At 44.4% G+C, this 18,084-nt stretch overlaps 1 protein-coding gene across 1 annotated transcript in view; it reads right to left on the bottom strand.

Moving 5' to 3' along the window:
• LOC118787531 (MAM domain-containing glycosylphosphatidylinositol anchor protein 1) overlaps positions 1–18,084 on the bottom strand; it is a 122,244-nt gene that overhangs the window by 63,519 nt on the left and 40,641 nt on the right. The window contains exon 4 of the mRNA XM_036543122.1: positions 10,875–11,049. Within this exon, the coding sequence (XP_036399015.1) occupies positions 10,875–11,049 (175 nt within the window). The remainder of the gene's footprint in view (positions 1–10,874; positions 11,050–18,084) is intronic.

Raw genomic sequence — 18,084 nt, 5'->3', positions numbered from 1 at the left:
ACCACATGTGTCTTAAGAGGCAATTTGGAGGGATTTGTAACCACCCAGAGGCATCCTGTCAGAAAGCCGTAATCGAGCGTGCTTCTGCAGAGACAACGCTCTGGATGCCATTTTTCATCATCTGATCAACAAGAGCCTACCAAAGGAGGTACAAGAGTGCTTTTTCCTGTAACATTTGCTCGGAATACGCGCCAACAACATCTGACCATTATCACTATCTCTATGTTCCGACATACGGGAAGGGTAGACCCCTTTGTGTGTCTCTGTCAGTCACCTTGTGTTACATCTGCCAAAATTAACAGTCTATGATGAATTATTTATGAATGATAAAACTGAAAATAAATACCAGTACCTAACATTGTGTGAGGTGAAATGAATTTTTTTAAGCAAAACAGTGTGAACAGTGCCTAAAACTTAAGACTAGTGCTGTTCAGAATTCACCCCTCCCTTTCAATAACACTTTTTTTTTGCACGCTGCTTATTTCTCTGCCATGTGATATCCGATGTGCTGTTGCCCTACAGCATGGAAAACCGTATACCTCCTACCGATGCTGTAGTGTTGCCTTGACAATTTCGTTTACTCAAGGTACCCACAAGGTACAATCACAAAATACAACTAAAAAAACATAGCTGTGGCTAAACTGTATGGAAAATTTGAATGTACTGTACTCAACAATGGGTTTAAGGTTAATTATTCTCAGTTGTCATCTAAGTCTGCAGCAATGTTTTGTGAGAGTGTTTAAAAAAGAGATTTTTTAGATGTGGAAAATGCCGAGGTTTGAAGATTTAAGACAGCTAATTATTAGAAAGTAATATGGTTCCAGAGTCATAACCTAAAAAACATCCTTTAAAGTACAGGAGTGCATTATGATTTTTTCATAAATGTCAGTCTAACATGGTGCATGAATGCACAAACAGAATTACAGGATGATTATTGCTGAAAACCTGAATAAGCATAAAATCACCGCAATGCTCAGCATGGAATAAACTTGGCAAAGGCTGAAACACAACTGGAGCACTGTGCTTGTTTATGGCCATAACCATAATCGTGATTAAAGACAGCAGGAAAAAAAGAGAGATGGGGAGCAGGACGAGCAAAAATAGTTCAGGTGAGCTGGCATGCATAACAGGCACAGAGGCTCAGTTTAACACTCTCATGCATGCATTTGCTTTTTGACATTCTGCCTGCAACATGACTCCTCATAATGTTTCAAAATTGTACCTAGATCTTCCAAAAAAAAAACATTTGAGGACATGTGTGCTGAGAATATGCTTTGCAGAATCATCCACATTTTTTCATTCCCACGGACACCTTAAGTACGCCTTTAGGAAGAAAAGGATAGGGAAATCAGCATAGCCAGCAATGGTAACAAGAGAGCCGAGCATTCAAGATGCATTCAAGCAAGATATGAAAACAAGGATCTGATGCATTAAAACATTATTCTGCATTTCTATTAAATGCCATTTTAAACGGCATGAAGGAGGCACTCATAATTATAAATGATGAACTAATAATGTGACACGAGTCCAAGCAAATTTGACTGAATGTCGCTTGAATGAAGCTTATCCTCTGTCATATCATATTAGCCTATCCTCTTATCCTCAGTTCTGACAGACATGTAGCTCACAGGGAGGGAGAAGCATAGAGTCTTTCCAACTCACTCATTCACCCTCTCACCCATTCACTCACCCATCTCTGCACTCACTCTTTCAATCGTTTACAAAACTCATGACTTACACAGCCGTCCCCACTACATTCAGTGGACCTCCCTTATCTCCTGACTGACTCACTCCCCTTAAAGACTACAAAAAATGAAGTTATGATGGTGGCACACACGCTCCCTTTACATTAGCTGAAAGAAGCATAAAACATCACTGCACACCATACAGATCGCACACACGCTGCAATGCTCGGCACATACTCTGACCCAGAACAATTTACATGCCTTATATTTTATTAACCGCTCGTATGTCTGGATATTTCCTGAAGCAGTTCAAGTTAAGTACCTTGACTAATGGTACAACAGCAGGAAACAAAATGCTTCACTCAGGAGTGAAACCCACAAACCTTCTGCGTGAAAGCCCTGTTACCAAAGTGCTGCACCACGGTATTACCACAGCTGTTGTACCAGAGGGTCAGGGAAGACCGTGCTCCACTGGGCTTGAGCTGTGCTCTGTCCCCAGTGCAGTGGGCTGATACATTGTTACATGAGGACAGGAAAGCAGAATGGAATGCAGCTCTAGTGGTAATGGTCAGAACAAGTGCAGCAGACACCGGAGTCGTGTTGTCACTCAGCTTGTCGGAAAAGTGCTGATGCAATTTTAAGAGCGGGATCTGCTCTTGAATGCCAGATGCTAAAACCTGCATAAACAGTAGCAGTGACAAAGGTCTTTAACATTCTCCAAACACGCGGAGGGAAATTGGCTCCTCTGCTCTTCATTCAGAAACAATTGGACAAAAATACAATTTTGCCAATGTGAGTGACAAAGTGGCTCCACATGGCACACCAAATAAGCCTTTCTCTCACCACACACTGGGCTGTGAGGGGGATCCAGTGTTCAAGGGTCACAGCTGATACTCAAACTTGCAGTCAGAAAGCAGCACATATGTAATGATAGCTCAAACCCCAGCCCTTTCCCTGCTCCCTCTTTACTGGGGCAGGAGGAACACTATACCACCTGGATTACCCTGCAAACACCATGTAAATTTTGCAAACACCATGTAAATCTTAAACACACTTGTTTTGGGAGAAGAGGAGGGGGACTATTCCACCAACCATTGAGGATATACTGAGAAATACACAGCGATACAAACACATATATATGCACACGTGCAGATGTGCACACACAGACACACACAGACACACACACACACATCCTCCACCACCATACAAATTCACCCTGGTGTACTTACACTCATTTCCCACATACTGGCTGACCTCATATAAAATTCTTATCTCATATAAAATCTCCTATCAGAAATGCAGAATTAGGTCCTTAACCAACCTCTCTTCTTACCTGAAAACAAATCCTCACCAAAAATCCATGACACAACATTCCTATTGTAGTGACCCTTCCCAAGGTCCTGCCACATTAAAAATGCAGAGAAGAGAATGATATCACAGGCCTGAGACACCCCACACTAGGTTTGCTGAGAGCACGCCAGGGTCAGGCCACCCATGAGAGCTCACGCATCAATCAATCATGAAATATTTCAGTCTGATTTCCGCATTTTCTCACGGGTCTAAAACGGTTCTGGCTTTGATCCACATGAATGATCCCGGCCCAGTTCCATCTCTCTCTTCCCACTCCAAGACCTCAAAGTAACTTATGTTCAAAGCCTGAATCACATTACATTACTTGGCCTGTCTGAACGGCTGACAACAGCACCATTTCTGCTCACATTTGAGGGGTTTGAAATTTGCCAAAGACCCATAATGTTGCATTTTATTACCAAGGCAGATAAGGATCTCTCCTAGAGGAATACATATATGAATATCTAAGGTCTCGAGGACAAAATGCATTATTTTTTTTTAAATATCATCTGATAACAGGCAAAAATTTCTATTTCATCTTTTAATCTTACTCTTTTCTTCTTTTAATCTTATTGTTTTCCTATTCTTTTATAGCTTATTACAGATGAATCTAATACACTTCACTTCTAATACATCCCCATCTTTTAATTTGATCACACACATCCAAGATCATGAATGTAGCTTTTGTTGTTTATTATAGATGATGAACACCCAGCAAAAATATAAATTTTATTTATAAAATTCTAATTGGGATGTTGCTTTCCTTTCCAAAGTGAACTTCTCTCAATCCTGCATACAAGTCAGCCACTTTAGTAGCAACAACAGTACATAACCATGTGGTCTTACAGCAATCTTACAATAAATTCCAAAAGATTTAAATTACAAAGTATTCTTCTGATGTTCAGAGTGGATTCACAAAATATAGAAGATTTTAATACAACGTTGCCTTTTGTGTTTGTTTGTGGTGTTATAAAATTGAAAATACATGCAGGTACCCAGACACATGCCCACACACACACACGTGCAGACACACACATACGCACATGCACGTGCTCCCCTGCAAACACAGTGACCAAGTGTTTTTTTGAGTCTCATTGTAAAAAATACAGTAGCTCTGGTCCTCAGAGAGACATAAAGATGTAATTTATGAAACTACTGCAGGAACGGTCCTCTGCTCAGACAGTGTTCAGTGTCCAGCTCTAGCCCTTCAAATCACAGTGAGTCTCACAGAAGGCCCTTTCCTTCATTGCTTCAGAGATCGAGGGAGAGAGAGAGAGAGAGAAAGAGCCTGCCTGCTCCCACACACACAATCCAGCTGATTCTGCTAATGCTCTCCACCAAAGCTTACTTCTGACCCTCGCTGAAATAAAACATTCACCCAAGGACACGTCTCCTTGCCAGGCCGTGTGCTTGGCCAAGGTTTAAAACAGTCAGTACACTGTAACAGCTACATCTTTAGGATAATCCATCTCACAATTATTGTGAAAAATAATTAATGAAATCTTTTTTTAGTAAGGCACCGAAACAAAGCACAAAGTTATTTGTTTGCTCATTTATTTATTCATCTGAAGTTTTCACGCAGCAAAAAACATTCGCTTTGATCTGTGCCGATCTCTGACAGGCTTCCCTGCCGCCATTTGTCTCATCATTTTTTTGGGGGAAGGGATGCTGGGAGAACGCAGCCTCTCAGGTGAGACGGGAATTAAGGTGCCAGGCAAATCGAAGGCGCTCATCAGAAGCCAATTATCGCATGCCATTGTACCGGCGTGCTGAACGATTCACAAACATGCAGATAAACCCCTCCAGAGGGAAGGCAGGAGGTCAGCGGGGAGTCTGCAAGATGATTCACGCTGGCACAAACAGGATGTGTGTCTGTGTCTGAATTTATCCACGTACGTGTGTGCTTTATGCATGTACCTCTGTACATATGTGCATACATGCTTGCAGGCATACATGTGAATGTGCATGCACTCACGTGCATGTACATATGCGTGTGTGAGACGACCAACACCCCACTCCTTTAACTCCTTGAAAACACCCTTCTCATATGCAACCGTGGTCATGTGACTCCTGTCCATAACACTTTGGCAGTACTCATCAGACTTAATTTCCACTGAAGTGCAGCAACCATACTATGAACCCTAACTAACATTATGCCTTAATCTATCAAACAGCAACAGAGACTATGACAGTCAGCACACCAAGACACATTCACAGACCTCAAACCTTTTTTTTCACTCCACTTTCAAAACAGGGCCCCACATATGGGCTTCACCTTAGTTCAATGAGACATCAACAGACATAGTCCTTTCTATAGCCGACTGGAGCTGCTGTTGCCTAGAAGGGACAAAATTATTCAGTTCACATAGCGTGAACTTGCGACAATGTGATCGAGACCGACGGTAAAGCTTCACCTTTCACTGTCCTCATCTCCCTTTGTACAGCAACATGAGCGTGAGATATTGTGCACGGCGGAGCATTTCAATTCAAGCCGCAATTCAAGGAGAGGAAATGCAGATCCAATTTATGCATGTAGCCGGAAAACCAGAGATGACCTGTTGATTCAAGCCACCGTAGGCCACACTCGCGGAGCACTTGTCAATTTCACTTTATTTGTGAATGAGAAAAGTGGAAATGTAATTGAAAATTCAAAACCAGCCCTGGGGAGCAATACTGACAATAGCAGTCATTTCTTTGGCCTACTGTGTTTTGGTTTGTTGTTCTCCTTCAAGGGAGGCTAATTCCTCTGGGACGTGATTTATGAGTGCGTTTCGCTTACTATTCAATGCAGAGCGTACAGCATCTATATGTACATTGACTCAGTAATGGTGGAATGTCAACAGAGAGAAAGTTTTACCTGACTTGATGCCTAGCTGTGATGGTAAACTAGTGATGCATCCAAACCTGTTTCATTGTTTTATTTTTTTGTGATGTCACACCCCTGCTTTTAGGTCACCCACTCAGACCTCCCCACCTATCCATCCATGAGTGGAGGGGCAAGGGAATGAGGTGGGTTAAATTCCTTTTCTCTGTCTCTCATTAAAACGGTTGATCAAAGTGTTTCCTTGTGTTTAATCAGACTGGCATTTCCAACAGGGATCCATTCATTATATTCATTGTCTGAGATACAAACTGCCCCTAATTGGTGGTTCTCAATCAAAATGTTTCACGAGAACAAATTGAGGGGAATTGAAAAGAAAAAAAAAACAGCTTGGTTTGATTAGAATCTATTCTTATTTCTCTGCAGGTCTGTGGCTAACTAAGTGCAGGTCTTCGACTCAACATCTGCTTTAATGGGAGTCTGAGTGAAAGGTCAGCGTGTTCAGTGTCAGGCTGTCATCTTTTAGCAGTACACTGGAGGTATAAACCATGCATGAGGTAGCCAGGGAAGACCCTTTACTTTGTTAAAATATGACTCTTTAAACTTAGTATTTCCACAAACCACATAGTGCCCTGAGTCTGGAGCTTGGCTTTTATGCACAAGCATCATCATCACTATTCCTTTCAATCTTCATATCTTAAGTGTCGAAATCGGTCCCTATCCCCGTCATTTGGATTTGCAATAAAATAATCCTCCTCTAGCTCTTCTGAGACAGCTCTTCAAAGAGAGAACTGTGAGTAACGTTGCTAATTTTTTAAGATTGCTAACTCATTTAAACAGTGAGCAGTCAGTAAATACACAAGCATCCTGAGAACTGTGTTTGTTCATGAGATGCATACTACATTCAGAGGGCATCAATGCGCAGCGGGAATTGGACTATAGAGACCTTCACATCCTTTGTATCAATGTGAGATAAATAGGGGTACGTGCAGAGGACAATGTTGAGTGCTCCCACATATGCTGCTTTTTTCAGTATAATAATTGTTTGCTTGATTGAGACATCTATGGAATTATCAAATATTGTTGAAAAAAAATCTTCAAAAATTTGTCTTGTCTTTTTGGTCAATTTGATCAAAAATCTTGCTTTGACCTGCACTGACTTTCAGTCCATTTTAACCCATAGCGAAACACAAGTCCCTGTGGCTTTTTGCAGACCACCACTCATTTTAGTGGTGGATGTTGTGTTTGGCATGGTTGTTTTGTTGCCTTTTTTCGTTTTAACTAAATGAGAGGACAAGGGATTCTGAGCTGTTCTGAAACAGCAAGGGAAGGAAGGGACGCCGACACGGACGGCTGTATGAGACTCAACAGTCCCTTTCTTGTGCTTTCGCATCACCGTCTGGCACAAGGGTCTTTTGTGAGCGAGAGTCAGAGTGAGCACGGGGGAAATGCAGGCACCAGGAGCAGAATCTCGCATGGATTAGCTCAGCTCAGTGAGGCTTCCACAGCGGAGGAAACCTGCAAGTCATTTCTGTTATCTTCACCTTCTAATTACTGAATTATCCAGGATGAGTTAAGCCCCGGTCACACTTGTGAGTGATAACAATAACTGTAAAAATAATGATAACTATATCGTTTTTTTTTTTTTTTTTTGAAGGTCATTGTGTTGCTCAACACACATGCCAATCAATGTCCTTGCCATGAACTCTGGTTCAAGAGAGGGATGAGCACACTCACTCTTTTTCAAGGTAAAACTGAAAAGGGGGATGGCTTTCTCATACAGCAATAGCTACCGTAATTATTCAAGGTTATTTTTATAAGGTAATGTTATGATGTGGAAAATGGTCATTAATTTGAACCTGGACAATTTAAATTAAATTAAATTGTTAGCCATTTTAGATATCCCTACCAGTCCAGGTGTGACCGAGCCTTTCCAGTACTTGGGTTTGTTCTTGCACATTCCAGAATCTTGTATATCATAGAATTCATTAGAATGCTTACTGTTCAGAGCTCCAACATGGGGCGCTGCCATCCCATCTGGCATTGTAAATCACTACCACTTTGTGCCATGTGTGCCACATCATTAACACCGCACCCCATCACTTTCAGCAATACCCTCCAAAACAAACCTTTCATAATTCTGCGCCAGCACAGTTGAACGTCATATTTTTTTTTACCATGTTTTTACCTCATCTTTACCACAACCCATATCCTGCGCAGCCTTTGATGGGGCAGGTTGCAGGATCAGCACAGAGCATCAGGTCTCTGAACCAAGTCCATCCCAGCTGTAGCGGCATTGTCTCACCGTGCCCATACCCAGCCACTACCCACTGTCCCTCTGGTCAGAGTGTCAGGGTCAAAGGTCAGCCAGCCCTCGCCAACCTCCATGTTTTAGAGACTGAGAAGAAAAGAGTGTGAGAGTGTCTTCCATTGGGGTCGTGTGATGGTGGTGGTGGTGGAGTGGGGGGTTTGGTAGACAGAGAAGCAGCTGTAAGAAGCTTGAGCTGAACTCAGAAGCCTGACTTGAAGAGAATGACGGGTGGCAGAGACACACACGCAGTGTGTTAAAATCTCTCCCATCCGCTCCTCCCCGCCTGTGCACTGTCTGCCATTTCTTCCTTTGTCTCCTGGGCTGCCTCTCCTCCTCAAGGTCTGATTCCCTTTCTGTCTCTCACCCTGCGCGCCCTCCCTTCTCCACCTCACCACCACTCCTCCCTTTCTTTTTCTCCACGTCGTTTTTCCATCTCTCCATTTCTCTCTCTGATTTTCCTTCACAGTTGGCTCTCCTTTGCTCCGCTTTGAAGTCTGCGTGCCGTTTCTTTCTATATCAGAGCAAGAGGTTAAACGCATGTGGAACAGATAAAATAAATCAAACAAAAAGCGGAGCCAGGATAAACCATAGGGCCAAAAAAACTGGTCAATAACTTCAAACAGACCTCTTTTAACAGACGGTAAAAAGAGAATAATTTGCTGGCTTGGCCAACAGAGAAATAAGAATTCTACGCATGTTTTTTCTCCAGTTCTGTCATACAGAACAAGACAGGCATCAAGAGCCGTTTTGTTCTGGTCACAAAGCTCGCCTGTTCCTTTCACTGGCCTACAAAGGTGCCCCCACTACACTATCCGCTCCCTCTCTCTCTCTCTCCCTCTCCCTCTCTCTCTCTCTCTCTCTCTCTCTCTCTCTCTCCCTGTGTCTCTTCTTTCTCTTAACCCTCTTTCTCTCTCTGACTCTCTCTTTCTCCCCTCGCTGAGTCTTCTCTCTTTCTCTTTCTCCTACCCCCTCTCTCTTTCTCCCCCCCCTCTCTCTCTCTTCCCCACTCTCTGAGGATGAGGTGTGGGGTAAAGGGGGGAAGCAAGCTATGCACCCACTCTAATTACTGGAGCTCCAGTGCCAAAGTCACCCAAGGAGCACGATCAGCGCGGCAGAGAAAATTGAACAAGCGTTACCCGTCAGTACTGGTTACACTCAGACCCCTGTCAGCCATTCCTGTTTATTCGCTCTGCAATTACTGTTCCCCAGGGGGGCAGGGATAACACAATCAAGCAATAGGTTTCCATTACAGTGTCCCGCAGGGTCGGGCCAAGACTGCATGCAGCAGCTGCCCTATGCGAGGTCCCTGCAGACCCATCTTTACCACCCCGCTAGACCTGTCTTTAACGGCGCACGAAATCATACCCCCCACTCACGGGGACTCCCCACGGCACTCTGCCAAAACAACGCCTGTGCACAGCCTCCTGTTCACCACCCTACTGTCTCCTCTGTCTGGGACCCTCCCACTGAAGGAATTTAGCAGCATTTCATTCCACTCCTCTGTTTCCCATGATCCCTCGGCACTTAGACTATTCAAATCCAGTCCATTCCTCTTTACTGCCAGGGAAATTCTTATCCACCTCTCATTTTTTTATTTATTTCTGTCCTCCAATCAACCCTCATACTTATAACATACGTCAGCATTGTTAATTGGTGTCCGTTTTTCACTAAATCACAGGCATCAGAAAATTTCATACAGCTAAATTATACTCGCAGTTATGAGAGGTAGCCTGCTGCTACCAGATTGCCTGCTTCTTGCCTAACCTAATAAGACATGTTCCAAATAAAGCCTGCCTTTCATTTCCTGTAACTTGGGTCTGTATGAATGTGTTAATCTAACAGAAAGCAAATGGAAAAACACAGACGCTGATGACGAGAAAAGACCCTAGAGAAATTTACATTGGCCAGGCAGTGTATAAACCATACACAAGACAAGACTTAATGGTCTATAACCATAGACAAGACAAGACTTAATGGGCTCAAACTGCTTTGATTGTAAGAAGCAGTCCTTGAAGTTAAGCTAGGACAGTGTCCTGAGGACACCTCAGTACAAGACGGGAATTTACAGAATGTTGAGATAAGGCTGGAATTTACTGTGCAATGCAGTGTTGCAGAGATGAGAGTGGGTCAGTACAGGGGCCAGTGGGGCTGTGAGAATGGGAAGGGGGAGGTGGCAGTGTTGAGGCAGTGAGAATGGGTACAGAGAGGGGACCGTGTTGAGGCTATGGAACTGGGTAGGAGGGGGTGGGGCGAATGGTGCTGAAGCAGTGAGATTGGGTAGGGGGAAGGAGACAGTGCTGAAGCAGTGAAATCGGGTGAAAGTGATAGCGTGTTGGAAGTAAAAGCTTGAGGATGTGTTCGGAAACCACTTATTTGGGCACCAGAGGAGGCGACAGAGGGACCAGCAAAGGCCCCTGAGCTGACCCCTGACACAGAGGGACAGAGGGACAGTGGTGACCGACAGCTCGTAGGTCCACACAGGGCCTGCGCTGCCTGGGCGGACTCCAATACTCACGCTCGATTCTCCCACTTCACAGCCCCTCCCTCCACAGGAGTATCCACAGCCATGCCACCTGCTCCAGTCACCCGCCCGCAGAAGACCGACCACGGGGGGGGGGGGGGCAAAAGATACTCCTGCGGAGCTTGGTCTCCTCGTATATGAGCGGCTCGTTTTGGGAAGTGGAGGGATCGTGGACCTGTGACTTACACTGCACGTCTACCCGGATGGACTTGATGGCAGCCACCCCCACCCCGTTTTCAGCCTTGCAGTAGTAGCGGCCGCCCTGCACCCTCTGGATCCGCTCGATCCGCAGCGTCTCATTGAAGATGGACGTCTCCTGGAACTTGTCCGAGGCACTGCCCGCCGTCTTGGTCCATCGCACCTGTAGGGGGGAAGCGAATGCACAATTTTATCCTCAGCCGCCATCACTCACAACTGGTTTGGTGCAGAGGATATATGGTACCTTCCAAAAAAGCGTTAAATATTATATAATACTTGAAACATAACTGGCACGGGAAATGTCGCCCATGTAATTCTCTCCTCCTGATCTGTTCCACCAAATGCTTTCCAGCACCGTTCCCTTGTAATTCAATCACTTACCGCTCCTTGTAACCTCACTGTCTGCGTTGTGATGCAAGCATGAAGCATTTTGCCATGATACTTATAAGCCACGGCTGATTGCCTTGGAGTACAGTAACATCACAACAACAACATTAAGGAAGGCTCATTAACCCGTCAGCAATTAACCTCCAGCAATGATTAACCACATTTCATTATCAAAAGGTCGCCTCTAATAAAGGCGTCCACTGAATGAACACATATTATCATGCGCGCTGCGGGGAGAGGACGTATATATTTGGGATTATTGGATTACCCAGTTTGTGTAAATGGCACTTTATTTATTCAGGTTTGTTTGTTGGCGGATTTAGAAACAGCTGCCTCCCATTGATCAGACTGGGTTGGAGCAGAATTAAGTGCGGCTTGTCAATTGTTAGCGACTCCCTCCAGAGAGGTCTGGGGAATGGAAAACTGAGCGGCCTGCATACAGATGAACCCCTGACGAATGCTGGCTGCACTGCAGCCTCTCAGCGATGCAAGTCTGTCGCAGGACCGGCCAGGGGACTTTGACACACAAATTGTGGATGGATCTGTCCTGAGCAACTAAGTCTGTGTCATTACCAAAAAAAAAAAAAAAAAAAAAAAAAACAAACCAGATGAGACTCAAGCAAATGCTTGTTGTACATGCCGCAGGTCCTGCCGAGATAATTGAGACCACTATGTCACACATCAAGACCTGGAAGAGGAGCATTCTGGGTGTTGGAGTTCTGTAGTGCTTGGAGGTATGATTCATATTCTCCTCCTACTTGAAAATGGGCACTGCATGACTGTAATAACCAGGGCTGCACTCTGACCACAGTAGCAGAGAGAAATTGAAATGGTCATGTAACACCATGTTGTTATTGACTTGCTGTGTGCTGCCGTGACAGGGCGCTCTCAGATCTGGCCGTGGGAAGAGTGTCTGATGGGAGGTGTAAATCAGGTGGTGCTGCGTGGGGTTTGAAAGAATTTTGTGTCTACTGAGGAAAATTGAGCTTTGGTAGAGCTGTAGCGTGCGCATGAGGGTGAGCAGAGACAGAGAGAAGGAGAGAAGGAGAGAAGGAGATCGAGAGAGAAGATGAGGTACATGAAAGAGAGAGCTGAGAAATCTTCTCTCCGACACAGGCTGTTGCTTAACGACACCCCTTTCACTTCAGTTGTGTTTTCTTCACTTCATTTTTTCCCCTTTTCATGTTTTTTCCCCCGCACTGTAGACAATCCGCTTCTCGTGGCTTTCTCAAGCCGACAGTGTGATTCTACACTTCGCTGCCCGAACCGACAGGAGAGGAAATGCAAGTTACTATTGATTTAGACTGAGAACATGTTTTCAGTATGCCTGTTGAACGGAAGGCTGTCAAGTGGAGCCAGGCCATTAGTGCAGTGGCCTGTAAATATTTAGACTTATGCAAAAACATAAACTTCAACCAGTAAAAACCAGAAGGAAATCCCATCTCTCACATAAAAGAAAAATTAGGATCATATGGTTTACATAAAACAGAAAAATTACTGCTATGTTTCGAAAATGAACAATCAGGCTGAAATGCTGAAAGAGTACAGTGAGATGCTGTTAGGCATAACGTCTGGGAACTTAGGTTTCATCACTTGAGGTGATGATCACTTGAGGTCATCACTGAGGGGAACCTTCAGACATGTCACCACATAGTAAGTGAGAGGGCGTTGTCACCAGAAAGTTCTCTTCAGCCTGTTCACCCTGCCAGCCTGACAGCGTTTCATTTAACATGCAAATCTATCAAAGCAGCCCTGCATAATGTTCACTTATCTGTGGATACGATCATTTAAACTGCATTGACCTAGGGAAGCAAGAACTCGTTATGCATATTTGTTATGGACTGCTGCCATCTCAGGCAGACTGCAAAGGTGAATGTTGAGCAAACAGGTTGAGCACTGAAAAAAAAAATTACAACAAGCAAAAACTCAAAGGCAAGCTTCCTGTTAGAACAGGACCGGTTCAGCATCTGTCCGACAGAAACAGGCATGGTGCCAATTGGATTTCAGAGGGGCGCTGACCCCAGCAGCCGTCTGCGGAGCTAACAAGCGTTTACATTTCAAGAGTACTGGAGGGCACGGGGCTCACAGCTGTTCAGCACCTCCCCATCTAGCAGACTTCTGAACACACTGTATGTATGTATTTGTTGTGGACTATGCTCCTGTCTGCCCATTACAATGTGACTGTATTGCTTACAGCGACGTTCACAGTTCTAAGACACAAGTGAAGAATGGCTGATTAGAACTGCACAGGGGCACAGACTGAGAGAGTAATGCATTGCTTGGAATTTTAGTTGCTCGCCCAAGGGTACAACATCAGTTAGGATCTGAACCTACAACCCTTTGCCCGGTGCCCCATTCACACTGATCTACTGTATCTCAGACGAAGTCGGCTGTAGGGGATGAGAACTGATCTAAAAGCACAACCCTCAGGCATGGATTCAGCAAAAAAGGGACGCTCCTTCACAAACTGGTCAGCGGGTGCCTCTTTAAAATGGTGAGTGGCATACCATAGAAGTAGTAAGAAAGTAATGGCTTACACACCAAGGAAGGTTTGGGGGTGGGGCTACGCCACCCAAAGGATTCACTGGCACCGCCGTGAGGGGTAGAGGGAACGGCTACTGATCTGCTCACTTGCAGAGCAGTGGTAAGGAAGGAGCAGGAACAGATGAAGTGGTTTGGAAAGCAGCCCTAATGGCTGTGACATGGGCATTCCGCAGACTTCCGACATCAAGGTCATGCAAAAAAACGAAAGCGCTCACTAGAATTACGTGCATTCAGGTCTCTGAACTGGCAAAAGCATTCCTGAAACCAAGTGGCATCAGACCACAGATAAGTCATAGTCTCAGCAGCATTAACAATCTGAACATTTACGTAACACCTTGGCAGTCAGACTTTGCTAACTAGCTTCATCCCTGAGAGTGCAGGCATCGCACATTTGACATGCATACTTTGATCTGCCGCCTCTTCAGCAACAGCCATGATATTCCTTGCATTGCATTTCTAGCATGCGCTTTCATCTACAGCCTCTTATGACGGCATGCAATAAAAAAGCGACTCTGTTCCAATGAGCAATTCACCTCCCAGAACCACAAGGAAGAAACTGAGTTGCAGTCATTACCCGTTAATTATGTGAAAGTATTTAGAATGAGTAATTGAGACAGGCACAGTCTTGTGTGTGTAGCCATTGAGCCGGGGAGGTACTGTATGCAGGAGGAGGTGGAGACCACAGTGTATCCTAATAAACGGCGGCAGAGATTATGAGCAATGCTGTGTTCACATAATCATTCTTCACCATTTCAAACACTCACTCATAAAATCCTGCGCTAAGCTAAAATAAACTTACTGTGGCAATAACCATTTTCATTATCTGTCTCTGGGAAAAAAGCATCACTCTAAGATTAAAGTGAAGAAGACAGACATTAAGCAATAAATGTCTCCTTATGGATCCTGACTTGAATTGGTGTCGTTCAGCTTGAAGTAATTTATGGCGGCAGTCACAGGAAGAACGGAAGAGCAAAAACCTCGGCTGGAAAAGTTCCAAATCCGAGTCAAACCCAGCAGGGAAAGATAGCAGGACACAGGTAAGTCAGGGGAGAATCTGTTCAGGATGAGCTGGTCTCGGGCGAGTTAGCTGGGGGATAATTAGGTTCAGGATGAGTCTGGTTAGGATAAGTTAGCTGGGGATAGATCAGTTTAGAATGTGTGAATTTGAGATGGATCTGTTGGGGATGAGACTACTTAGGATGAGTGAGTTTGGGATGAGTTGGGATTACTCCCATGGACTACTTCTATGGGGACACAATACACAAGTAAGAGGAAGCTGTGGCAGGTATAAACAGCTCCAAATAAGATCACCACCCTTATTCATTTTTATTTTGTTACTTGACAGATTATATCAGTACCTCTGGACATACACAACAGAAGCAATCTTCACATCATCCGCACTAACACGTTTAAGCACTGATATAAAATCCACACCTGACAACCTGGATCAATACAATTCTCTTAGTCCCTCTCATCACCTGATTTGCTCTGCGGAGTGTGGACTAGACATAATATTTTGAAACCATAAACAGGACAAAGTGAAAGCCTGGCTGAAAGAGGAGATGGGGGGGATGTCAGCGATGATCAGATGAACTGCAGATTGCTAAGCGAACAAAATTGGATCTGTTCAATTCCCTCTGGAGCGGGCGTTGTGTGACGCAGTACTGCGTGTATTCTTACACATGCTGGGAAGAGACCTATGTTTGTATACTGTACCACCTCCGCCACTCTCAACTCCAGTTCCTATGGTTGATGAGATACTTTCTACTGGGTCAGGAGGGCTCCATTTATGGTTATTGGAATTTCATACAGCTTCAGCGTTTCAGAAATATGAGTTGATTTGAATTGAAAAATCAACTTGGTACAAAAAAAAAAACCTGCCCTGTTTTTTTCAGTGAATGCGGTCTGGCTATAGTTTGAACCTTTTCTGTCTTCAGAGTAGATTTCTGCTCAGCAGTTGAAGTTGTTCTGTGTTTCCATCTATGCAGGGCCATGGCTATTAGAGAGGAGGGCATACCAGGCTGCCCTTGTGGGAAGGCCAGCTGATTGCTGTGTTACCAGGGGCAGCAGACAGAAGAGGGCCAATTGAGAGAGCTCAGTAAAGCTGGCTTTCTCTCCCTTTCACTCTGTTATATATGATTTATATTCAATAATCACACAATTAAATGAATACATGAATGATCATGAAGGTACATAAAAACCAACAAAGACGTATGAAAGTTATGACTTAAGTTGGGCCCAGTTGATGTATTTATTGTACTGTCCCTCAGTCTGTGACATTCACTCATATAACATGCACTCACTGGGGCTGTGTGTCTTTCCCAGGGGCACTCACACTCTTTGTGTCTCTCTCATTTTTTTAAAAGGGGGATCATATGGTTTACTCTGTTTGAAACAACTGTTTTTCTGTTTCAAAAAAGTGTGACAATTTAAGAGAATACTCTCCATCTCACCTGTGACCATGTAGGTTTTCCCTTTTGGCAGCTACAACTTTATATATAATGGCCGTGCTGTGGTCACTGAGATTAGTCAAGATTTGCCTCTCTTTTATACCTCAGATAATGCAGATACATCAGCCAATGTGTCATTTTGTCTTTGGGTCCGCTAGTAGTCAAGTTTTATTCATGTGTTTGTTTCAGGGTCCCAATGGGTTTCAAAGCTAAGTCTGTTATGTTTTATTGTTTAGTATATTCAGATATGCATTTCAGTCTCTCTGTTTCTCTCCAAATATCAATGGCATTGTTATAACCAGGTTTTTTTTTCCATTCACCGTGCCCACCCCAGTGCTCCAAGTTGACAATGCCATGCTGACTGGCATGGCATACTACACACCCTTGCTTATTTTCTTCTTCACCTGTCATTGCGCAGCTGTGAGAATACAAGCTCGACAGTCCCGCACTCTGACTATGAATTACTGAACACACTTAGCACAGTAACCCCTCACTAAACACAGCACATCACTGAACACACTGAATGCAGTGAGTGGAACTACATATACTCCAGTCTAGTTCTCTCAACTGCAAACGCAGAGTGACCGAGCATACTGAGTGACCCGAGTGCACCGAACTCCCAACCCCCTGCTTCCTCTCACTCTTTGTAGGGGTCAGAGAGTGACCTTGTTTGTGTCTCAGCCTGGTGCAGTCAGTGTTTCTCCCAAGTCTCACCGGCATGTGATCCTCCTCAGTTTCAGACCTCTATCGATCCACCTCCACTCACCCCTCAAGGACAGAGGGAAATCTGACCTGACCCGCCCCCCGCCCCTTCGGTCCTCCGTCCCCATCCAGTCCCCCATCCTCCCTGTCACCCCATCCCCCAGCTCTCCCTGCATCAGCCGTACAGCCCACCCAGCAGACCTCAAGGTTACAGTGACCAGTCCCATGAATTAATAATCCGAGGGAAAAAGATCGGTTTCAGAAAAGCCATTTACCATCCTATTGTGTTACTAAAGGACCGTGCAGCAGACAGGAGCAATTGGACAGAAATGCTATAGGATGCAGTAAATCAGCTCATTCCGCTAAGTTAACTAAAAGCACTGCCCTACCGCAACTCTGCACAATGTTAAAAAATCCTTCAGTCTGACCTTACCGTACATTTTTTTTTTTTTTACAAAGAAAAAAAAATATATTGTTCAGCCCTTCTTTAAAACCCTCCGGTCACTGATAGCATCATTCAGCAGCAGGTCACTGTGTCACTTCTCTTGACAAAGGCACTCGCTCAAACATTAAACGTCAAAAGATGCCCACATTCTAGAAGGTTCCTCAACATTTTGTCATTATTTGCTATTCCTTGCCCATATACGGTGATTGCCGTGAGCAAACATTGACCGTGAGAGCTCTATGAAATGACTGAATGCAACAGAGCCACTGAGAAACGTTTGAGCACGAACAAATTCCAAGCTTTCATATAGGCACTGCCCCCGTGCTCGATTCAGGCCGCGAGCAGGTGAGATTATAAAGGCATGCAGGGCTTGTGTAGGCCCATAGAGAAGGTCTTTGTGTAAATACACACACTCAGAGATAGACACCATGGAGAGGATCAGGTCACATTGCTTTGGTGTCTGTCATCTCAGTTTCTAGCCTTGTTAGCCTCTATGTTATTTGTTCATTTAGACTGTCTGATCTGATCTTTCAATCCTTACCTTCCACACATCTATATCCACACATTTCACCTTCCACACATCACATCTACACCCACACACCTCACCTGCCCAAAGTCGATACCGACACATCTAAACCGACATCCCTAAAACATGGTCTAAGAGGCACTG

This window comes from Megalops cyprinoides, chromosome 12, assembly GCF_013368585.1.
Source record: "Megalops cyprinoides isolate fMegCyp1 chromosome 12, fMegCyp1.pri, whole genome shotgun sequence".
Taxonomy (NCBI): Eukaryota; Metazoa; Chordata; class Actinopteri; order Elopiformes; family Megalopidae; genus Megalops; species Megalops cyprinoides.
This window is presented reverse-complemented; position numbering and strand designations above follow the sequence as displayed.